This window comes from Tarenaya hassleriana, unplaced genomic scaffold (assembly GCF_000463585.1).
Source record: "Tarenaya hassleriana unplaced genomic scaffold, ASM46358v1 Cleome24, whole genome shotgun sequence".
Taxonomy (NCBI): Eukaryota; Viridiplantae; Streptophyta; class Magnoliopsida; order Brassicales; family Cleomaceae; genus Tarenaya; species Tarenaya hassleriana.
In genome coordinates this window covers 835004-850713 of record NW_010965696.1, presented here as the reverse complement: position 1 = coordinate 850713, position 15710 = coordinate 835004, and the positions used below count along the sequence as shown (strand labels likewise).

Genomic DNA, 15710 nt, shown 5'->3' with positions numbered 1-15710 from the left:
TCACGGAGAAATTTCGGCGAGCTTCGTCGACCTGAGCGAGCTCTTCGGGAGCGGCAGCGTCATGGTCAAACTCCCAGATCTGCCTGCCGACAAAGCCATTCGTGCTGTAAAGGTAAGGATCATCTCCACCCTTCGGTGTCCTCAGCTTCCACATTGAGCGACGAACTACGTACCAACCATTTTCTATCTTGTCTGGTTTATATATATATATTAGTATATAAGAACACCAAAAACAATAAAAACATTACAAAAAGGGTGATTTTATTCATATAACGTATAAAATTCGTGTTTTTATCGTTTGGAAACCCGATTTCCTTATTTGCGAAAGCATAGTGGCATAGGAGCAAATTAGTTAGTTGTGACAATTTCGCATTAATACTCTCCGCGGGTTTTCGTTTGTCTATTTTTTTACCAAACTACTTTGACGGCACTTTCAACATTAATACGTGCCACGTTTTGAATTTTTATCACGACAAAACCGTCTAAGAGAAACACATGTATGTCGTAATTTCCAAGGACAAAAATGTCGAATCTTATAAAGTATTGAATTCCATGCACCGTGACGAATCCATAACATTGCAACAATTTTGTTCATCGCCAATTTCTCTGTATCGATCAGTGTGATGATTCTCATTCCACTTATTTGTCACGTCTGAATTTAATCTTATATAGCTTACAGAAAATTATTGCTTGTTTTTTCTACTGATTTAATGGCCATTTGACCATCTCATTCTCACATTAACTTCTACTACCGCATCGGTTCCAACGTCAAACCCACTCTCCCCCCCCCCTATTCGGACGAATATTAATAGCAAAATGCATTGGATTATACGGCGATTTTGTAAAAAAAGATAGTATTAACTGAAGGTATTTCCCAATTTAAAATTTAAAATTATGTAGTTTATGTTTAATATTCAAATTCTTAAAATTGTTAATTAAAAGTTAAGACCAATTAAAACTAACAATCTAACAAAAAAACAATACCACGATTCTTTTGAAAATGCATGTACTAAGATACGATTTTTTTCCTAAAAAAAAATAGATATTTTAATAAAAATTTAAAAATTAGGCATTAAAATGAAGAAAATTGAGGTACTTATTTCTTCTAATAGATGGTGATTTACGTTGCAAATTTATCTCTTTGGATAAAACCCTAATTCAGAAGAGAATGACAACCAAGAGATAAAAACAGGCTTTGGTATTCAACAGACCATGTTAGAAATAATCATGTCATGGACCGACATTTGAACATAATCTCGCATAAAATTGGAAATGTTTCATGGGTAGGATCTATATTTACCAATATATAGTCACTTTCCAATACAACCATATATGGAATATTGAAAGAATCACTGATCATTCATTCGATATTGTTCGGTTGAAGAAGAAGAAGAAGCGAGCAAAGGGATGAGCTCCGGTCGAACCACGGGAGTTGTGCTGAAGGGATGAGCCATTGTCAAGGTTATGCCTTCCACTTCTTCCATGTCGACCTTTTCTGCGTCCATTTTCCAATCGAAGCACTGCACCATTGCTCCGATGGCGGTGTCCAGAAAGAGGTAAGCCAAGTTGGATCCGGGACAAGCTCTTCTTCCGCTCCCGAAGGCGAGATACTTCAGTCCTTCTTCTCTGCTGCCCTCTATCCCTTTCGGAGATTCCAAGAATCTCTCGGGCCGAAACTGGTCCGAATCTTGCCCCCACGAGCTCGGGTCTCTCATGATCGCGTAAGAGTTGACGACCAGCATCGTGTTTTCCGGAACGTCGTAGCCTGAGACCTTGCACGGTTTTCCGCATCTCCTTATGGAGAGGTTTGCCGGTGGATGAAGCCTCAGCCCTTCCTTGACAACTGCCTGCAGGTACGGAAGTTTGGGGAGATCTGTTTCTTGAACCAGCCTTGTCTTGCCAACGACACTGTCGATCTCTTCTCTCAGTTTCTTGAAGATGTTGGGGTGGTTAATGAGCTCTCCCATCGTCCACTGTGTTGCTTGTGCTGACGTGTCAGTGCCTCCGATGAAAAGTTCCTACAGTGAAATGTTACGAATTTCAGACAACGGAATGAGATGAATATATATATATATATATATAATCTGATGAAATGAGATCAAGAATGATGATGACGTACCACCAAGAATGCTTTGATTTGGTTCCTCGAGATCTTGTACTCGGCGTTTTCGTCGTGATAAGCTTCCAACACAATATCCATCATGTCCTTATCCTCTCTGTTCGGATTCTCTTCATGGTCTCTTAGATATTTCTCCAGCAGTTCATCGAATCTTCGCGAGATATCCAAGATTTGGTTCTCGCAGAACGAAATCCCGAATCTCCTAAGCGGGCGGAGAGCGTTTTCTATGATCAACTTCTTCGACATATCAAGGGACCGGGAAACCAATTCCCTGACTCGACCTCCTTCCTCCGAAAACCTATTCCCCACAGTCATCCTCCATATGTTGTTGCTGGTGAGTTTCATCATCTCCTCGGACACCCTGATGGGCTCGTCCCTCTTCGCCTTGTCCAACAAGTTAACGCAAAACTTCTTCAGCTCTTCGCCACGCAAGTGACGGGATCTCTCAAGATGAAGCTGCCCAAGCATCTCCGCCATGACCATCTTCTTCATGAACCTCCAGTAATCTCCGTACGGGGCCGTGATGAATCCGTAAGGGCCGAAGACTATGGAGTTTTCGATGGCGAAGGGATGACGGGACGAGAAGTTCACGTCCTGCGTCCTGTACACGTCGTAGGCCACGGAGGCGGAGGACACGACGACTATGGGCATTTTGAAGGCGTGGATAGAGAGGATAGGCCCGTGCCTTGAAGAAAGCTTTTGAAGGGATTTGTGAGAGGCGATGTAAGGAAGAAGATGAAGGTGACCGATGATGGGTAGACTCGGTGGACTCGGTGGAAGACGAACGGGTCGGAACGATTCCTTGGGTTTCTTGAAGAAGAGGGTGAAGAAAATCAGGACAGAGATTAGCCATATGAGGACAAACATTGAGATGTATTGGAGCTCAAAGATGCTTGAAGCCACCATCATTGTTAATACTGTCGTGTGACTTATGTTGGTGAATGAGTGTATGAGGTTGCTGTCTTTATATAACATAAGCCACCATTTCAAAAAAAAAAAAAAAAAATGCTCGCTTCCAAACCACTTGAACACGTTCTTAAAACACCCTTTGCGGCCAGCCTATTAATTATGTGTTTTATTTTTCTAAAAAATAATAATACAAAGTTAAAGTTGACCTTTGAGGAATATAAATGATTCAAATTATATTTCGAAATTTCTATCGAAACACAGTTCGACAAAAATACAATATGAAACACGCCTTTCAAGAGTCACGAAGTTGAGAAGTCAGCAAAAACAAGCCCTTACGTCACGTCAATCATCAATGCCAAATGCATCAAATAAAACGTGATGAAATTAATATATATTCTTCTTCATCTTTTTAAGATATTAATTACAAATAATTATATCTACAAACTAAATAATCTCATGCATAATACTTTCTCGTATCTCCCTGTGTTGAGGGAAAGCTTATTGCTAGGGTTTAACATGACGAGTTTCTACATGTAATCATCTCTCAGACGCCGCTTTCTTGTAACCCAAGAAACACATGCAACTGCTACTGTTCTACCTCTACGTTTCAGCAAATCCATCACCACCATGAATACCATGGTACTGAGACAAAACCCATAAATAAAAACAGATTTACTAATGGATACGTCAATCTTCTGCCTCCTCTGCCTTTTCAGATCCTGCAGAATATATATGCTGCACAAACTGTTTATATTTTTCAGATTCGAATATCGTAATGTTTGTAGTTCTTGAAAGCGGCAGTGGTACTAGTGACATCCAATACAACGACTCTTAGCACAAGTTACAGAAATAGTCGTCATTATCTGGTAGGATAATCAAATTGTCTCAGCTGCAAACAGTTTGATTTTCTCAGATCTTTCTGAGACTGGAGCCCGACCTCTCTGTGTACTCAGACACAAGCTTTGAGAAAGAAGAACACTTGTCTTGAAGCAGTCTGGTTGGAGAGTCATGTTCCTCTATCACCCCTGCACCATTAAACAAACCAGAAACCCCTTTCAGTAGTAACTCTCTTAAATCACTACCAGTTTGAGGGGGGAAAAAAAAGGAATTTTTTGATGGTCGTGACCTTGATTTAGAAGCAGGACCATGTCACTGTCTATGACAGAAGATATCCTATGAGCGATGGTAACAACAGTACAGTCAGAGAAGTGATGTCTTAAAGTCTGCTGAATCAGATGGTCAGTCATGGTGTCCACAGAGGCAGTGGCTTCATCAAGAACCAACACTTTGCTTTTCTTTAGCAGTACCCTCCCAAGACACACCAGTTGTCTCTGACCCACGCTCCAGTTCTGCCCGTTTTCACTTACTGTGACAAAAAAAAAACGTGTTCATATTTCATATTAGCATCTACCAAAAGATCCCGACATGAATCTTTTCTTTGTCAGAGTAGTTTAAGTTTCAGACTGACCAGCAGAATCTAGCTTCCTTTCCTTCTTCCTCACTTCGTCTCCGAGTTGGCACTTGTCAAGTGCCTGAAACGGGAGAGAAACTCGGGTTAAGATTAAGAAGCATCATTGATTCAGGAGAGGAAGAACCAAAAACAATAAACAAACCTCCCAGATTTGTTGGTCGGTGTACTCTTCAAGAGGGTCCAAGTTACTTCGGATGGTGCCTTCAAACATTGTTGGATCTTGAGGTATAATGCTCAATCTAGAACGCAAATCGTGAAGCCCAATCATCGAGATATTTACTCCATCGATCTTGATTTCCCCAGCGGCAGGTTCCACAATCCTGAAAAGGGTTTGTATCAGAGTGGATTTTCCACAACCTGTTCTTCCGACGATCCCAGTTTTCAGACCACCATGGAAACTGCACGTTATTCCACGTAACACCAGCGGCAAATGCGGAGCATACCGGACCTGCATATCGATCAAAATCTGTAAAATGAAATGCGAGAATGCGCGAGGAAGGCAACCGGGCTGGAGTTTAGTTACCTGAAGATTATGGATTTTAATATCTCCGAGGGAAGGCCAGGATTGATCAGGTCGGTTTGATTCTATTACAAGAGGTGGTTCGCTAGGGATATCTATGTATTGAAGCATTCTCTCCACAGATATCATCTTGTTCTCGAGATCACAGAGCGTCCATATTAACGTCGCTTGCAAAGTATTCAGATTCAGAGCGTAAGTGACAGCTAATCCCGCGATGCCTTCAAAGAAAATGGAAAAAATTTTCAGAAGTGAAGAACAAAGAATAACAGAAGTGAGAAAGTGAAGGCCACAGATGTGATTCACTACTTGGATTGATGACTCCTTCAGGAGCCGATATCAAGAGGACGAGTGAAAGAGCAAAGGCAACTGAAGACAACAGATCGAGACGGAAGCAGAGCCATTCCATTGCACCTGCAGAATGGAACTTGAGCCGAGAATAATAATCGCTTAGTCTCATGCCATCGCTTCGGAATCTTGCTTCTTGGTCAAAGCTCCTGATTGTGGTTATCCCTGAAAGTGTCTCGGAGAAATGCTGTATCAATGGCGATCTGCTTATCCCAGCTAACCTCGCCAGTTCCCGAGCTGCAGATATATAATATTTCTGTTGTACAATATGTCGACAAATATTTGATCAGAAAACTCCATTCCATAAATACAAAGCTATAAAACGAAAATGGGTTAGGGAGAATACCCGGTACCAGACGCAGATCGCTACCACGGGGATAAAGACAACGAGGATGGGCCAAGCTACCTGACCCATCACTCCAATAATCCCGAGAATGTTGATGGCGGCGACAGCTACGGTTGCAAATTGATTCGGTAATCTCAAATCTGCAACACTTTGATCTGTCGAAGCCTGAAACGAAGATTGGAACTCAGAAAAGGAGTACAAAGAATCTGCTTTCTTCTATTCGAGCATCTGTCATTTATGAAATGAAGAACATAAAAGAAAAAGAAAAGCAAAGTGCAGATACTTACTCTGTTCAAAATTCTCCCGGTTGGGGTTGAATCAAAGAAGGACATGGGTGCTCGGAAAATGCAGAGATGCATCTGATTGAAGAGTTCAGTAGCTGTCTGAAAACCAATCATTGCAACCAAAGTTGCTCTCACGAGAATGCAGAGAGAACTGGCGATGGCTAAAGCTACATAGACCGATATCAATGTCGATCCTTTCACCGGAGACTCCTCGCCTTTAGAAACGGGAGTCACACAAGCCATCCAGTAGTTGCTTCCGATATTCAGTAACTGAAACAGAATCTGTACCAACAATATGAACGGAATGAGAGCTCCTCCTCCATACCCGAGAGTCAGATACTTTCGGTACACATCAAACCCAACTCTTCCTTTCTCCCTCTCCTCTTCTTGAACTATTTGCCCCGATTCTTCCTCTCGGTTTTCTTCATCATGTGACAGTTCATTTTCTTTACTCGCGGTTGATTTAGCGGAAGAAGATACTGTATCATCAACGGCAGCTAAGGCTTGACTATGAGCTCCTACAAGTTCCATAAAATCAGTTCCCGAATAGAGAATTTCGTCATACTTCCCTGCTTGTGTGATGCTCCCATCTTTCATGACCTATCGAAATTTACGTAAGTTAAAGCGGTAACGAAACATATATCGGCAGAAAGATATTTCTGAAGCAATGGAGGATCAATTTACCAGAATAAGATCAGCTGCAGGTAGGAATTCAACTTGGTGGGTTACATATATGACTGTTTTGCAACTCAGAAGCCCCATCAAAACTCCCTGTTACAGAATCATAATAATGGTAAAACATGAAATTATCATATAATCGAAAGGACACGAGGAAATAAACGAAAAAAAAAACCGTTTAAACCTTGAATAGATGGGATCCAGTATGAGCATCAACAGCACTAAAAGGATCGTCAAAGAGATAGATATCGGCATTTTGATAGAGAGCACGTGCAATCTGTATCCTTTGCTTCTGTCCACCGCTCAGATTGATACCCCTTTCCCCGATAACCGTCTGATCCCGAAATGGAAGTATCTCCAAGTCACTCTTCAGTGAACATGCTTCAAGAACACTTTCATACAACTCTCGATCCATTGGCTTTCCAAACAGAATGTTCTCTTCGACTTTACCGCTCTGAATCCATGGAGATTGTGAAACATATGCCTTTGTCCCGTAAACCTTGACGCTTCCAGATAGCTTGGGTACTTCACCTAGTATCGATGCAAGCAAGCTTGATTTCCCCGAGCCAACGGTACCACAAATTGCTACTTTCATCCCTTTAATCACTCTGAAGCTCATGTCGCTTAATGTCGGATTAGATGAAAGTCCATCCCAAGAGAAAGAAGCGTTGTTTACTTCTACTGCAACATTACAACTTCTTCCACTTTCTGGAAGCTTTTCCACAACATCTCGCTGTAAATCATCTAGACAAAGGAACGATGCAATCCTATTCAGAGATACCTTTGTCTGAACAATCATTGAGATCGTGTCAGGAAGTTTGTAGATCGGATCTTGCAGAATCCTGAAGGTTGCAAGAGCTGATAATATCTTCCCTGATTCGAGGGGAATGTTTATAAGCATGCAAGCACCAAAAGCGGCTGCTGACACGAAAGATGGTGCAGCCCATAGCACAGAACTGATAACAGCAGAATTGTAGACGAATCTTTTGAGCCATCCTGCCTCGATCTGCCTAAGCTCGAGAATCTTGTTAAGAAACTTCATCTCCCAACTCTGAAGTTTGAGAATCCTCATGTTCAGTAAGATCTCTGATGTTTTTCTCATCCTCTTGTCTTTGGATTCCATCAAATTTGACTGGAACTTCTCTTCTAATTTCGCAAACGGGAAATTTGCCAGCATAACCATAAAAGTTGCAGAAAAAGCTGCAATGGACCCTAGCCCGAGGCTTCTGTACAATATCAACAAGGCCAAACTGACCTGTAACATAAGTATCCACGGATCATGCATATACCAACTAAAAGCACTGATTCTCTCGGCATCTACTGTCATGAGATTTATGATCTCCCCGCTCGTATGTCCCTCTTTGGAATGGCACGGAAGGGTCAAACCCTTGTCATAGATCATCGAAACCAGGACCGATCTCATCCTGATCCCAGCTTTTTGGAGCCTAAAGTACCAGTTCCTCCGGGATTGACATTCCACAACTTTAGCAACAAAGAAAGTTGTCACTAAAACACACCCTTCATTCTGGTACCGTCTCCGACCATTCAGGTACTGGACAAAGGTATCCATGAGATAGGGTGCGACATAGCAAGACAGCGTGTAAACAAAAGCAAACAGAGTTGACAGGACAATATCTCGCTGTGCCGAGAAGAAGAGCAGCTTTATGAGCTTGAACATGGTCATTCTACCAACATCCTCTTCAAGCTTACTTCTACAATCCTGAAACAGCTCCTCTGCTCTGTCGCTTCTGTCGAGCTGAGGAACATCCTCCGCGTCTATGATTTTCTTGTTCCCAAGGTCGATCAAAGAGCTCATCCAAGAGAAACTCACATGGCTTAGAATCCTGGCTTTTGCAAAAGGTGTAACCTTTATGCTATTCCTCTCATCGCTGGTTTCAGCGCAGTTCAAGAGCGGATCCTCAAGAAAGTTGCTACTTTCAGATTCGATTTTCCGCAGGAAGCAGACATAACACAGAAACAGTCCAGCAGTAACGCCCGCCACATCAGACACTAGTGAAAGATAAACTGGTACTACCACTTCATGTCTCCTGTATAGAACAATGTCTGCCACCAGACTACAGCAAGAAACAATGAAATAGAAAACCCACCAGAGTCTAAGCAAAAAAGGAAACTTTTCCTTGCTAGAATCGGGGGATAGGCTTTTCAAGTAGATAGAAATGGCTGCCCAAGCAATGGCTTCCAACAGAAAATCCAAAAGGTTGGCAAGTTTACTGTGAAGCCAACCGTTGCTATGCCAGTAGTAGTAACTCAACAACGACAACAACACGAGATTAAAGACAGACAAAGTGACACAAAACATAAAGACTGTCTTATTGTATGTGGAAGATATGGTCTTGTTAAACCTCGCATCCTCTGAACACTTCCCCATTTTCTTAGACACCCATGAACCAAACAGGACCAGCAACAGAAGCAGATGCAAGAAAATGGAAAACAGAGGAAGGTAAACGAGCTCGAGGAGAGAAAAGCCAGTAACTTGATGCATTTGAGATTGGTACAGGGAGAACCATACAGTCCAAATACCATTATCCATTACAGAAATCTCTTTCCTGGTGATTTTAGGAACCGATGCTGATGAATAATGTCCTCATTCCTTCGTGAACTGATTGTATATGGAAAATGAGGTGGTCAATAAATAATAGAGAAATGAGCATTTGATTGGTGGGCAAGTCTATTTTTAAGACGAAGTGATATGAAATCGAGTTTCCAGGAAAAACATCGGCTAAGGAAATTAGATTAAATAAATTCCACTACCCCACATCTCGCCCACTATTTCGAGCTTTCCTCCACATTCGCAGAAACTCCTCTGAATATTCTGCGATTAACTTTGGAGACTTCTTCGAATCCATCCAAAAGACCTTTGATTTCTTGGAAAATCCTGCTAAAGCTGAAAACTTGAGAACAGAGAATATGTTAAACAAAGACAAATTCGAGAAACCCAACCGAAGATTGTTATCAAATTTCATTCCCAGAAAGAAGAAAAGAAGAGGATTTATCAAAAACCCAACCGCCCCAGTGGCGAATTTGACATTAAGAAACCCGCAAGGCGAACTGAACAGAGCAAAGAAATCGAAGGTCTTTTGGATGGAAAATCCTGTTAAATAAAGACAAATTTGAGAAACCCAACAGAAGGTTTTATCAAATTTCATTCCCAGAAAGAAGAAAAGAAGAAGATTTATCAAAAACCCAACCGCCCCAGCGGCGAATTTGGCACTAAGAAACCCGCAACGCGAGCTGAACAGAGCCAAGCCCTGAGAAATGAGAACCCTAATGGAGGCCGCGAAAAAGGCTCTGCTTTTATGATTCCACGGGACTGGGCAAGGGCGAAACCCTAACCATGTCAAGCTTCAAATCACCTTTCGTTCTCTCTCTGTTAAACCTTTTTGCCGGAGAGACGAAACGTTTAGATTTTTTTTTTTTTTTTAATAGGTTATACTATAATAGTAATGTAGGAGTCGTTCAACAGATATACGCAAAGAACTTATGAAATGTCCTCTGCATGTTATGTTCCATAGATTGAGTAGGAGAAGAAAAACGACAACTTTACCTTAACAAAAAAAAAACGACAACTTTATTTTTTTATATTACATAATCAGACCACACCGATATATGAGATGTCTGGTCCATGGTCAAACCCGGAATCTTGTCGAGCTTCACCGGGTTCTCCTTCCCACCGATCAATCTCGCCGGATTTCCGACCGCCGTCGTCCTCGGCGGCACGTCCTTGAGTACCACCGACCCAGCGCCAATCTTGGCTCCGTCTCCGATCTTGATGTTCCCCAGAATACAAGTCCCCGCTCCGATCAAAACCCCGTCTCCGATCTTCGGATGACGATCGCCGCTCTGTTTTCCTGTTCCTCCAAGCGTCACGTTGTGGAGAATCGAGACGTTGTTCCCCACAACCGCAGTCTCTCCGATCACTACGGCCGTCGCGTGGTCGAGTAAAATCCCGTGTCCGATCTTCGCGCCCGGGTGGAAGTCGACGGCGAAAGATTCCGACACTCTGTTCTGGATAAGCAAAGACAAGATTTTCCGGTCCTGAGACCAGAGACTGTGAGCGATTCGATGCGCTTGACATGCGAGGAAGCCCTTGAAGTTAAGGAAGGAATGGACGTAGCTTATGCAAGCCGGGTCTCGTTCCTTGACCGCTAAAAGATCGCGCTTCACGGATTCTACGATTTCTGGGTCTTCTTCAAGAACGCCGACGAACAGATCGAAGAGCGTGTTGCTGGGTAAACTCGAATTGCTGAGCTTAATCGAGAGGGTGTTCGCCAACGCGGTCTCCAAAGATCGATGACAAAGAATCGAAGTGTAGTAGTAGCTCGACAAAATGGGTTCACGCTCGACGTCGGATTTCGCTTCTTCTCGTATCTTGGTCCAGACATCGTCGATTTCGGCGTCTCGATCGAGATCGCCGACGAGCGGGCGCGGGAGGAGGGTTTTCGTCTGGTTCCCGTTCGAAATCCGATCGGAGAAATTGGGTCGGAAGAAATTCAAGTAACAGAACCTTGAATCATCGTCTTGAGACCTCTTTGGATCGCAAGAAAGCTGGGTTTCTCCAGTTCTGGACGCGTAGATGCAAGCCGACATGAGAGCAGATGAGGTCTCGAGGTTATATTTTCTGGAAGGAGAAGAAGAGAGAAGAGCATGTCTTTTGCCGGAGAAGACGAACGGATCTTATATAGAGAGATAGAAATGGCGGTTACATGTGATGTGACCGGCAACATGGGAAGTGGAATTTTCTCGGGAAAAAAAGGATTTTTTTAATGCCGACAGATAAATGGAAGAAGTAACGATGATATAGCGTATAGTACATCATATTTTGTATTAATTTTTACTCGAACGGATAAATAAAGTGAAATCAAAATTTGGAATTCCATCCTAACTTTGCACAGATCGGTCGAGCATCATATCGAATTAAAGATTATTTTATATTGATATCTATTTGTTTTTTTAAAATTTTATTTTATATAAAATGGTTATTGATGTCTATTTGTTTCTTTAAAATTTAATTTTATATTTAAATTCAACTCCTCCGGATGGTCATGCATGCTGGTGAACCAAGATTCTTCACATGTTTTTTGTGCCACCTACTTATGCTTATCATCAACCTATGAATATTCATTTTATATATATATAATGTTTTACCCACAAAACCCAAAAAAAAAACTCAGGAAATTAATCAGTTGATTTATCATTTATATACAATATGCATTACACATTGCAGATGTTATATCCATAAAAAAAAAGGAAGTCGTATGAACAACAGCGTTAAATATGGATGAAGAAAATTGGTGCTACGAAATTTCACAAACCCAAACTTGGAGATAAAATTTAGGAATAATCATTAAAATCGGAATTCCAAGCACTTTCGTGTATATATATAGTCAAAAGAAAATCGGACCCTACAATGTTAGTAATTATTTTCCGGGGTAAATTGCAAAAGAAGGTGACGTGAGCAGTGACGTGTCATTGCTCGAGAATCTTTGAAGCAGCCGTCCTTTGACTTGATGACTTCCCGAAACCCGAAGTTCACTGAATCTAAGTTTAGTAACATAAGATTATTGAAATCTCAATTCTGAATAAAAAGTGGGATTACATTTGTTTTAAAGGAATTTGTGATATCTCATCATCGGAAAATAGAAATCACGGGAGTTTAATTTCGAATCTATTTAGTAAACTCAACTTATAGTGTTCATTGCAATAACATCATCGCTGCAGTTACAGATTTGATTCGTAATTTGGCACGTTGCTCAAGTATCACAGAATAATAGCATTAGTCGACGACAAAAGCCATATATATATATATATATATATATATGAAGAATTCGTGTAAAAAAACATTACTAGTGTTTCTAAATGCAATAAAGAAAATCACACACACACACACATATATATATATATATGTGTGTGTGTGTGTGTTGAAGTATATGTTAGCATAATTTAATATGACATAATCAGAACAAGACTTGATTAGGTTAGAATCGTTTTCGCCTTTTGTTAGTGACTGTTGTTGTATGAAATCATAAAAATTATATTTTTTTTGCCATTAATTGGAGACACAACCATTGAAGGGCACATCACAAAATGTCACCACGAGGCACCCTCCAATTCCTTGAGATTCAGACATTGCTGAAAATTGGCACTTCCTCTTTTGAATTTGGGGTATTAACTTGTGCTATTGTTTATTTTTTTTCTCCGACAATCAATTAGTTTAGTTTTTTTTTTATATATATTTAATCGTGACTAAAAGAAAATCAATCGTGGTTTAGCCAGGAAATAAAATATATCCAAGTAAAGTTAATATGTTAATAATTTAACATATTTCAACTGGCCTGAAACAGTTATTAGTTTTTAACCATATCATTAGGTTTTCGATTCTAAGGGTTATATATTGAAAATGATTTCCTTTTTTCTTTTGTTACAACTAATGCAATTGAATAATATTACTTACAGAGAAAGGTGATGTAAATTATTTTTCTTCAAGTCGTGTCCTTCTTTGGGTAAAGTTACTAAAACATATATTATAAAGATGGGTGGTCATTGTCGGGAGCTCGTGAGGAATAATGGAATATGCCTTTGGATTGTGTTTCATTTTCGTGAGCAAATATCAAATTTGGCTACTCTTAGTATTATAGAATTTCAATTAGCATAAAATTTATTACCTTCAAAATGGCGAACGATAATAATAATAAATTCATTTTAGTTGGACCGTTTTAATTTTTTTTTTCATGTGCAGTCGTTGTTGAATGGCATATAATATATATTTTATAGATTAAATTGAATGATCTAATAGATTATTATACTTGAAAAAAAGGAATAATTCTCATAGGGCTTGGGCATTTCCATTCCATGATCCACAATATTTTAACAATAAAGTTGCTCTCAACGTTCCACCAACTTGATTTTTAGATCTAGTTTTGCGACATTATAATAATTAATATGTTACATATTAATAAAGCAAATTCGTATTTTTCCTTTACCCAAAGTACCAACATGTTCAAACCGAAGCCAACTAATCAAACTAAACCGAACCCAGAAGAATACTTGTACTTGCATCTGGATCTCGTCATTGGTTTATTCTTAAAAAAAGGCAGCAAAGGGTAACTAAAGATTCAAGCTTTCCTATTCTACCAAAACACACTCTTACATTTCCGTACATTATATGTTTTGGTTTGGAACAAATAAGGCATTAAAAAGGATTCAGAGCTTTACCAATTCTATGCAATGAGATCCATCCCAAACAGTTTCTGTTCATGCGAGGGAGATCGGTCTCCATCACTAAGATCTATGTGGGTACATAATATCTATTGTCCCTCAGCATTACCATTCTGGACAATATGTAAAAAAGATGTTACCTTTTGTCCCTCCCACAATGTATGTGCCTTCGCTTCAGAGCTTCACCTCAACATCTACACCGGCAGGAAGATCAAGTTGCATCAAGGAATCGATGGTTTGGGCAGTTGGGTACATAATATCTATCAACCGCTGGTGGGTCCGGATTTCGAAATGGAACCTCGCGTCCTTGTGGACGTGGGGGGACTTGAGAACACAGTAAACACGTTTCTTGGTCGGTAATGGCACCGGACCCATCGTCTTGGCATTGGTGTTTCTTGCCGCGTCAAGTATCTGCTTGCACGAGTCCTCAATGAGCGGCACCCAGTAAGATCTAAGCTTGATCCTAATCTTTTGCTTTGGCGCCATCTGCTAACAAGAAGAAGCATCGATCTTAAAGAAAGAGATCCATGATTCAGCATGAACAAAGGAATACAGAATAAGAAGATTGAAGAGGATACGCAGCAGAATAGCGTTTCTTGAATAACAAATATTCCTGATGGAACGAGTTGGCTCACGACAACTTGACACCATTCTTGCAAGAATATGCGGGATATTGAAAAATACAAAGCATCACATACAGAGAACTGCAGCATCAAATCTTCAAATCTCACTGAGTAAAGATCCTCAAGGCTTAAAACTAATTTCTACCATCTGTGGCAGCATCTGTTACAAGACTATAAAAGCATACGCTTCCACCATATTATACTAAGAAATTGGTGCTATGGCAATAAAAGCATATGGTTCCACCTTAACAATATACTAAGAAAATGAAACGGTAAAGGATATTTACTTAGCTTAGGAGGATAGCAAACTTTCCAAGGCTAAAAACAATATAGAGAACTACAAACTCAAATGCCTCATCGAGTGACATTGGAGTATTCTTCTTAGAGAGAAGACGTGGTTAGTGACATCTTATGAGGGTAGGCGAGCAATTCATGCTCACAAGCAGGGACAGACTTAAGAACAAACCATTGCAAAATTCTACATTCCGAATATTCATGGAGTACCTTATCCACCTCTGCACTGATTGAAGAAGCGCTCGGGACCTGAATTCAAACGAGAAACAATGGTCGAAAAGTGAAACGTATATGAGAGGGAAAAACCATAAAATTTTCTCAGGAACCAAACGTAAGATGTGAAAAAAGAAAGAAACTAACGATTCCACAAAAGGGGCATCCCACAAAGATCTCTGCGAAAAATCAAAGATTCCGACAACGAGGAAGAGCGAAATGCGTACCTCGGAGTCACCCGAACCGGGTTCATCGAGGATTTCGGGAGCTAGGTCTAGGGTTTCAGAAGCGGCGAAGGCCCTTAACGAGGACGACGAGGAGGGTTTAAGGACGCAGGAACTGAAGCCGCCATGGATAGAAGGGGGAATCAAGGAGTGGAAAGAGACCTTTAGTCTAGAACTAGAAGACGAAGAAGTTGGAATCAGGAGAGAAGGTAAAATGATTGAAGACAGAGAAGAAACCGCCATGGAAAATCCCAAGAAAGGACCAAGCTCTCCCCTCCTCCTTCCCGGCTCTGCTCGAGTCTATTTGATTCCCTCTTCCTTGAGCCAGTGACAGTGTTATCCAAAAACCAAGAGCCTCTACTTTTGTGGTCGAAAATTTATTTGAAACCCATATAACATAGTAAAGTCCTACTAGTCCTACCCGTTGGGCTAAAGTTAAAGATAGTAT

The 15710-nt window shown here is 40.7% G+C and overlaps 5 protein-coding genes across 6 annotated transcripts in view; all 5 read right to left on the bottom strand.

Moving 5' to 3' along the window:
- LOC104815706 (seco-amyrin synthase-like) overlaps positions 1 to 178 on the bottom strand; it is a 5945-nt gene extending 5767 nt beyond the window's left edge. Inside the window, exon 1 of the mRNA XM_019202763.1 lies at positions 2 to 178. Coding sequence (XP_019058308.1) covers positions 2 to 154 — 153 coding nt within the window. The 5' untranslated portion in view covers positions 155 to 178. The remainder of the gene's footprint in view (position 1) is intronic.
- Positions 179 to 1275: 1097 nt separating this feature from the next.
- On the bottom strand, positions 1276 to 3042 carry LOC104815703 (cytochrome P450 705A20-like). Its single transcript, XM_010544231.1, has 2 exons — positions 2120 to 3042; positions 1276 to 2018 (listed from the first exon to the last, which is right to left on the bottom strand). Exons 1-2 carry the CDS (start codon positions 3026 to 3028, stop codon positions 1350 to 1352), a joined length of 1578 nt encoding a protein of 525 aa, XP_010542533.1. The 5' UTR covers positions 3029 to 3042; the 3' UTR covers positions 1276 to 1349.
- A 665-nt stretch (positions 3043 to 3707) lies between these two features.
- Positions 3708 to 10095, bottom strand: LOC104815702 (ABC transporter C family member 7-like). The gene is made up of 11 exons (XM_010544230.2): positions 9445 to 10095; positions 6857 to 9292; positions 6679 to 6765; positions 5998 to 6594; positions 5711 to 5875; positions 5326 to 5620; positions 5023 to 5237; positions 4642 to 4947; positions 4497 to 4560; positions 4155 to 4394; positions 3708 to 4053 (listed from the first exon to the last, which is right to left on the bottom strand). Exons 2-11 carry the CDS (start codon positions 9221 to 9223, stop codon positions 3938 to 3940), a joined length of 4452 nt encoding a protein of 1483 aa, XP_010542532.1. The 5' UTR covers positions 9224 to 9292; positions 9445 to 10095; the 3' UTR covers positions 3708 to 3937.
- A 76-nt stretch (positions 10096 to 10171) lies between these two features.
- Positions 10172 to 11351, bottom strand: LOC104815701 (serine acetyltransferase 3, mitochondrial-like). Its single transcript, XM_010544228.2, has one exon. The coding sequence runs from the start codon at positions 11278 to 11280 to the stop codon at positions 10270 to 10272; it is 1011 nt and encodes a 336-aa protein (XP_010542530.1). The 5' UTR covers positions 11281 to 11351; the 3' UTR covers positions 10172 to 10269.
- A 2441-nt stretch (positions 11352 to 13792) lies between these two features.
- LOC104815700 (30S ribosomal protein S10, chloroplastic-like) lies at positions 13793 to 15630 on the bottom strand. 2 transcript variants are annotated; one of them, XM_010544225.2, is made up of 3 exons: positions 15266 to 15630; positions 15036 to 15074; positions 13793 to 14397 (listed from the first exon to the last, which is right to left on the bottom strand). In XM_010544225.2, exons 1-3 carry the CDS (start codon positions 15503 to 15505, stop codon positions 14083 to 14085), a joined length of 594 nt encoding a protein of 197 aa, XP_010542527.1. In that variant the 5' UTR covers positions 15506 to 15630; the 3' UTR covers positions 13793 to 14082. The 2 variants fall into 2 exon arrangements, with proteins under 2 accessions (XP_010542527.1, XP_010542529.1); XM_010544227.2 differs by having other exon boundaries at positions 13793 to 14394; positions 15266 to 15627.
- Positions 15631 to 15710: the final 80 nt, after the last annotated feature.

Coding starts and splice junctions, on each gene's coding strand:
- LOC104815700 (XM_010544225.2), bottom strand. CDS start 15,505: ATGGCGGTTTCTTCTCTGTCTTCAATCATTTTACCTTCTCTCCTGATT. Junction 15,075..15,265: donor CCGGTTCGGGTGACTCCGAG/GTACGCATTTCG, acceptor GTTTGAATTCAG/GTCCCGAGCGCTTCTTCAAT. Junction 14,398..15,035: donor TCAGTGCAGAGGTGGATAAG/GTACTCCATGAA, acceptor TCTTCTTGTTAG/CAGATGGCGCCAAAGCAAAA.
- LOC104815703 (XM_010544231.1), bottom strand. CDS start 3,028: ATGATGGTGGCTTCAAGCATCTTTGAGCTCCAATACATCTCAATGTTT. Junction 2,019..2,119: donor AAATCAAAGCATTCTTGGTG/GTACGTCATCAT, acceptor ATTTCACTGTAG/GAACTTTTCATCGGAGGCAC.
- LOC104815701 (XM_010544228.2), bottom strand. CDS start 11,280: ATGTCGGCTTGCATCTACGCGTCCAGAACTGGAGAAACCCAGCTTTCT.
- LOC104815702 (XM_010544230.2), bottom strand. CDS start 9,223: ATGGATAATGGTATTTGGACTGTATGGTTCTCCCTGTACCAATCTCAA. Junction 5,876..5,997: donor CCGGGAGAATTTTGAACAGA/GTAAGTATCTGC, acceptor TCTTCGTTTCAG/GCTTCGACAGATCAAAGTGT. Junction 4,395..4,496: donor AAGGAAGCTAGATTCTGCTG/GTCAGTCTGAAA, acceptor TTTTTGTCACAG/TAAGTGAAAACGGGCAGAAC.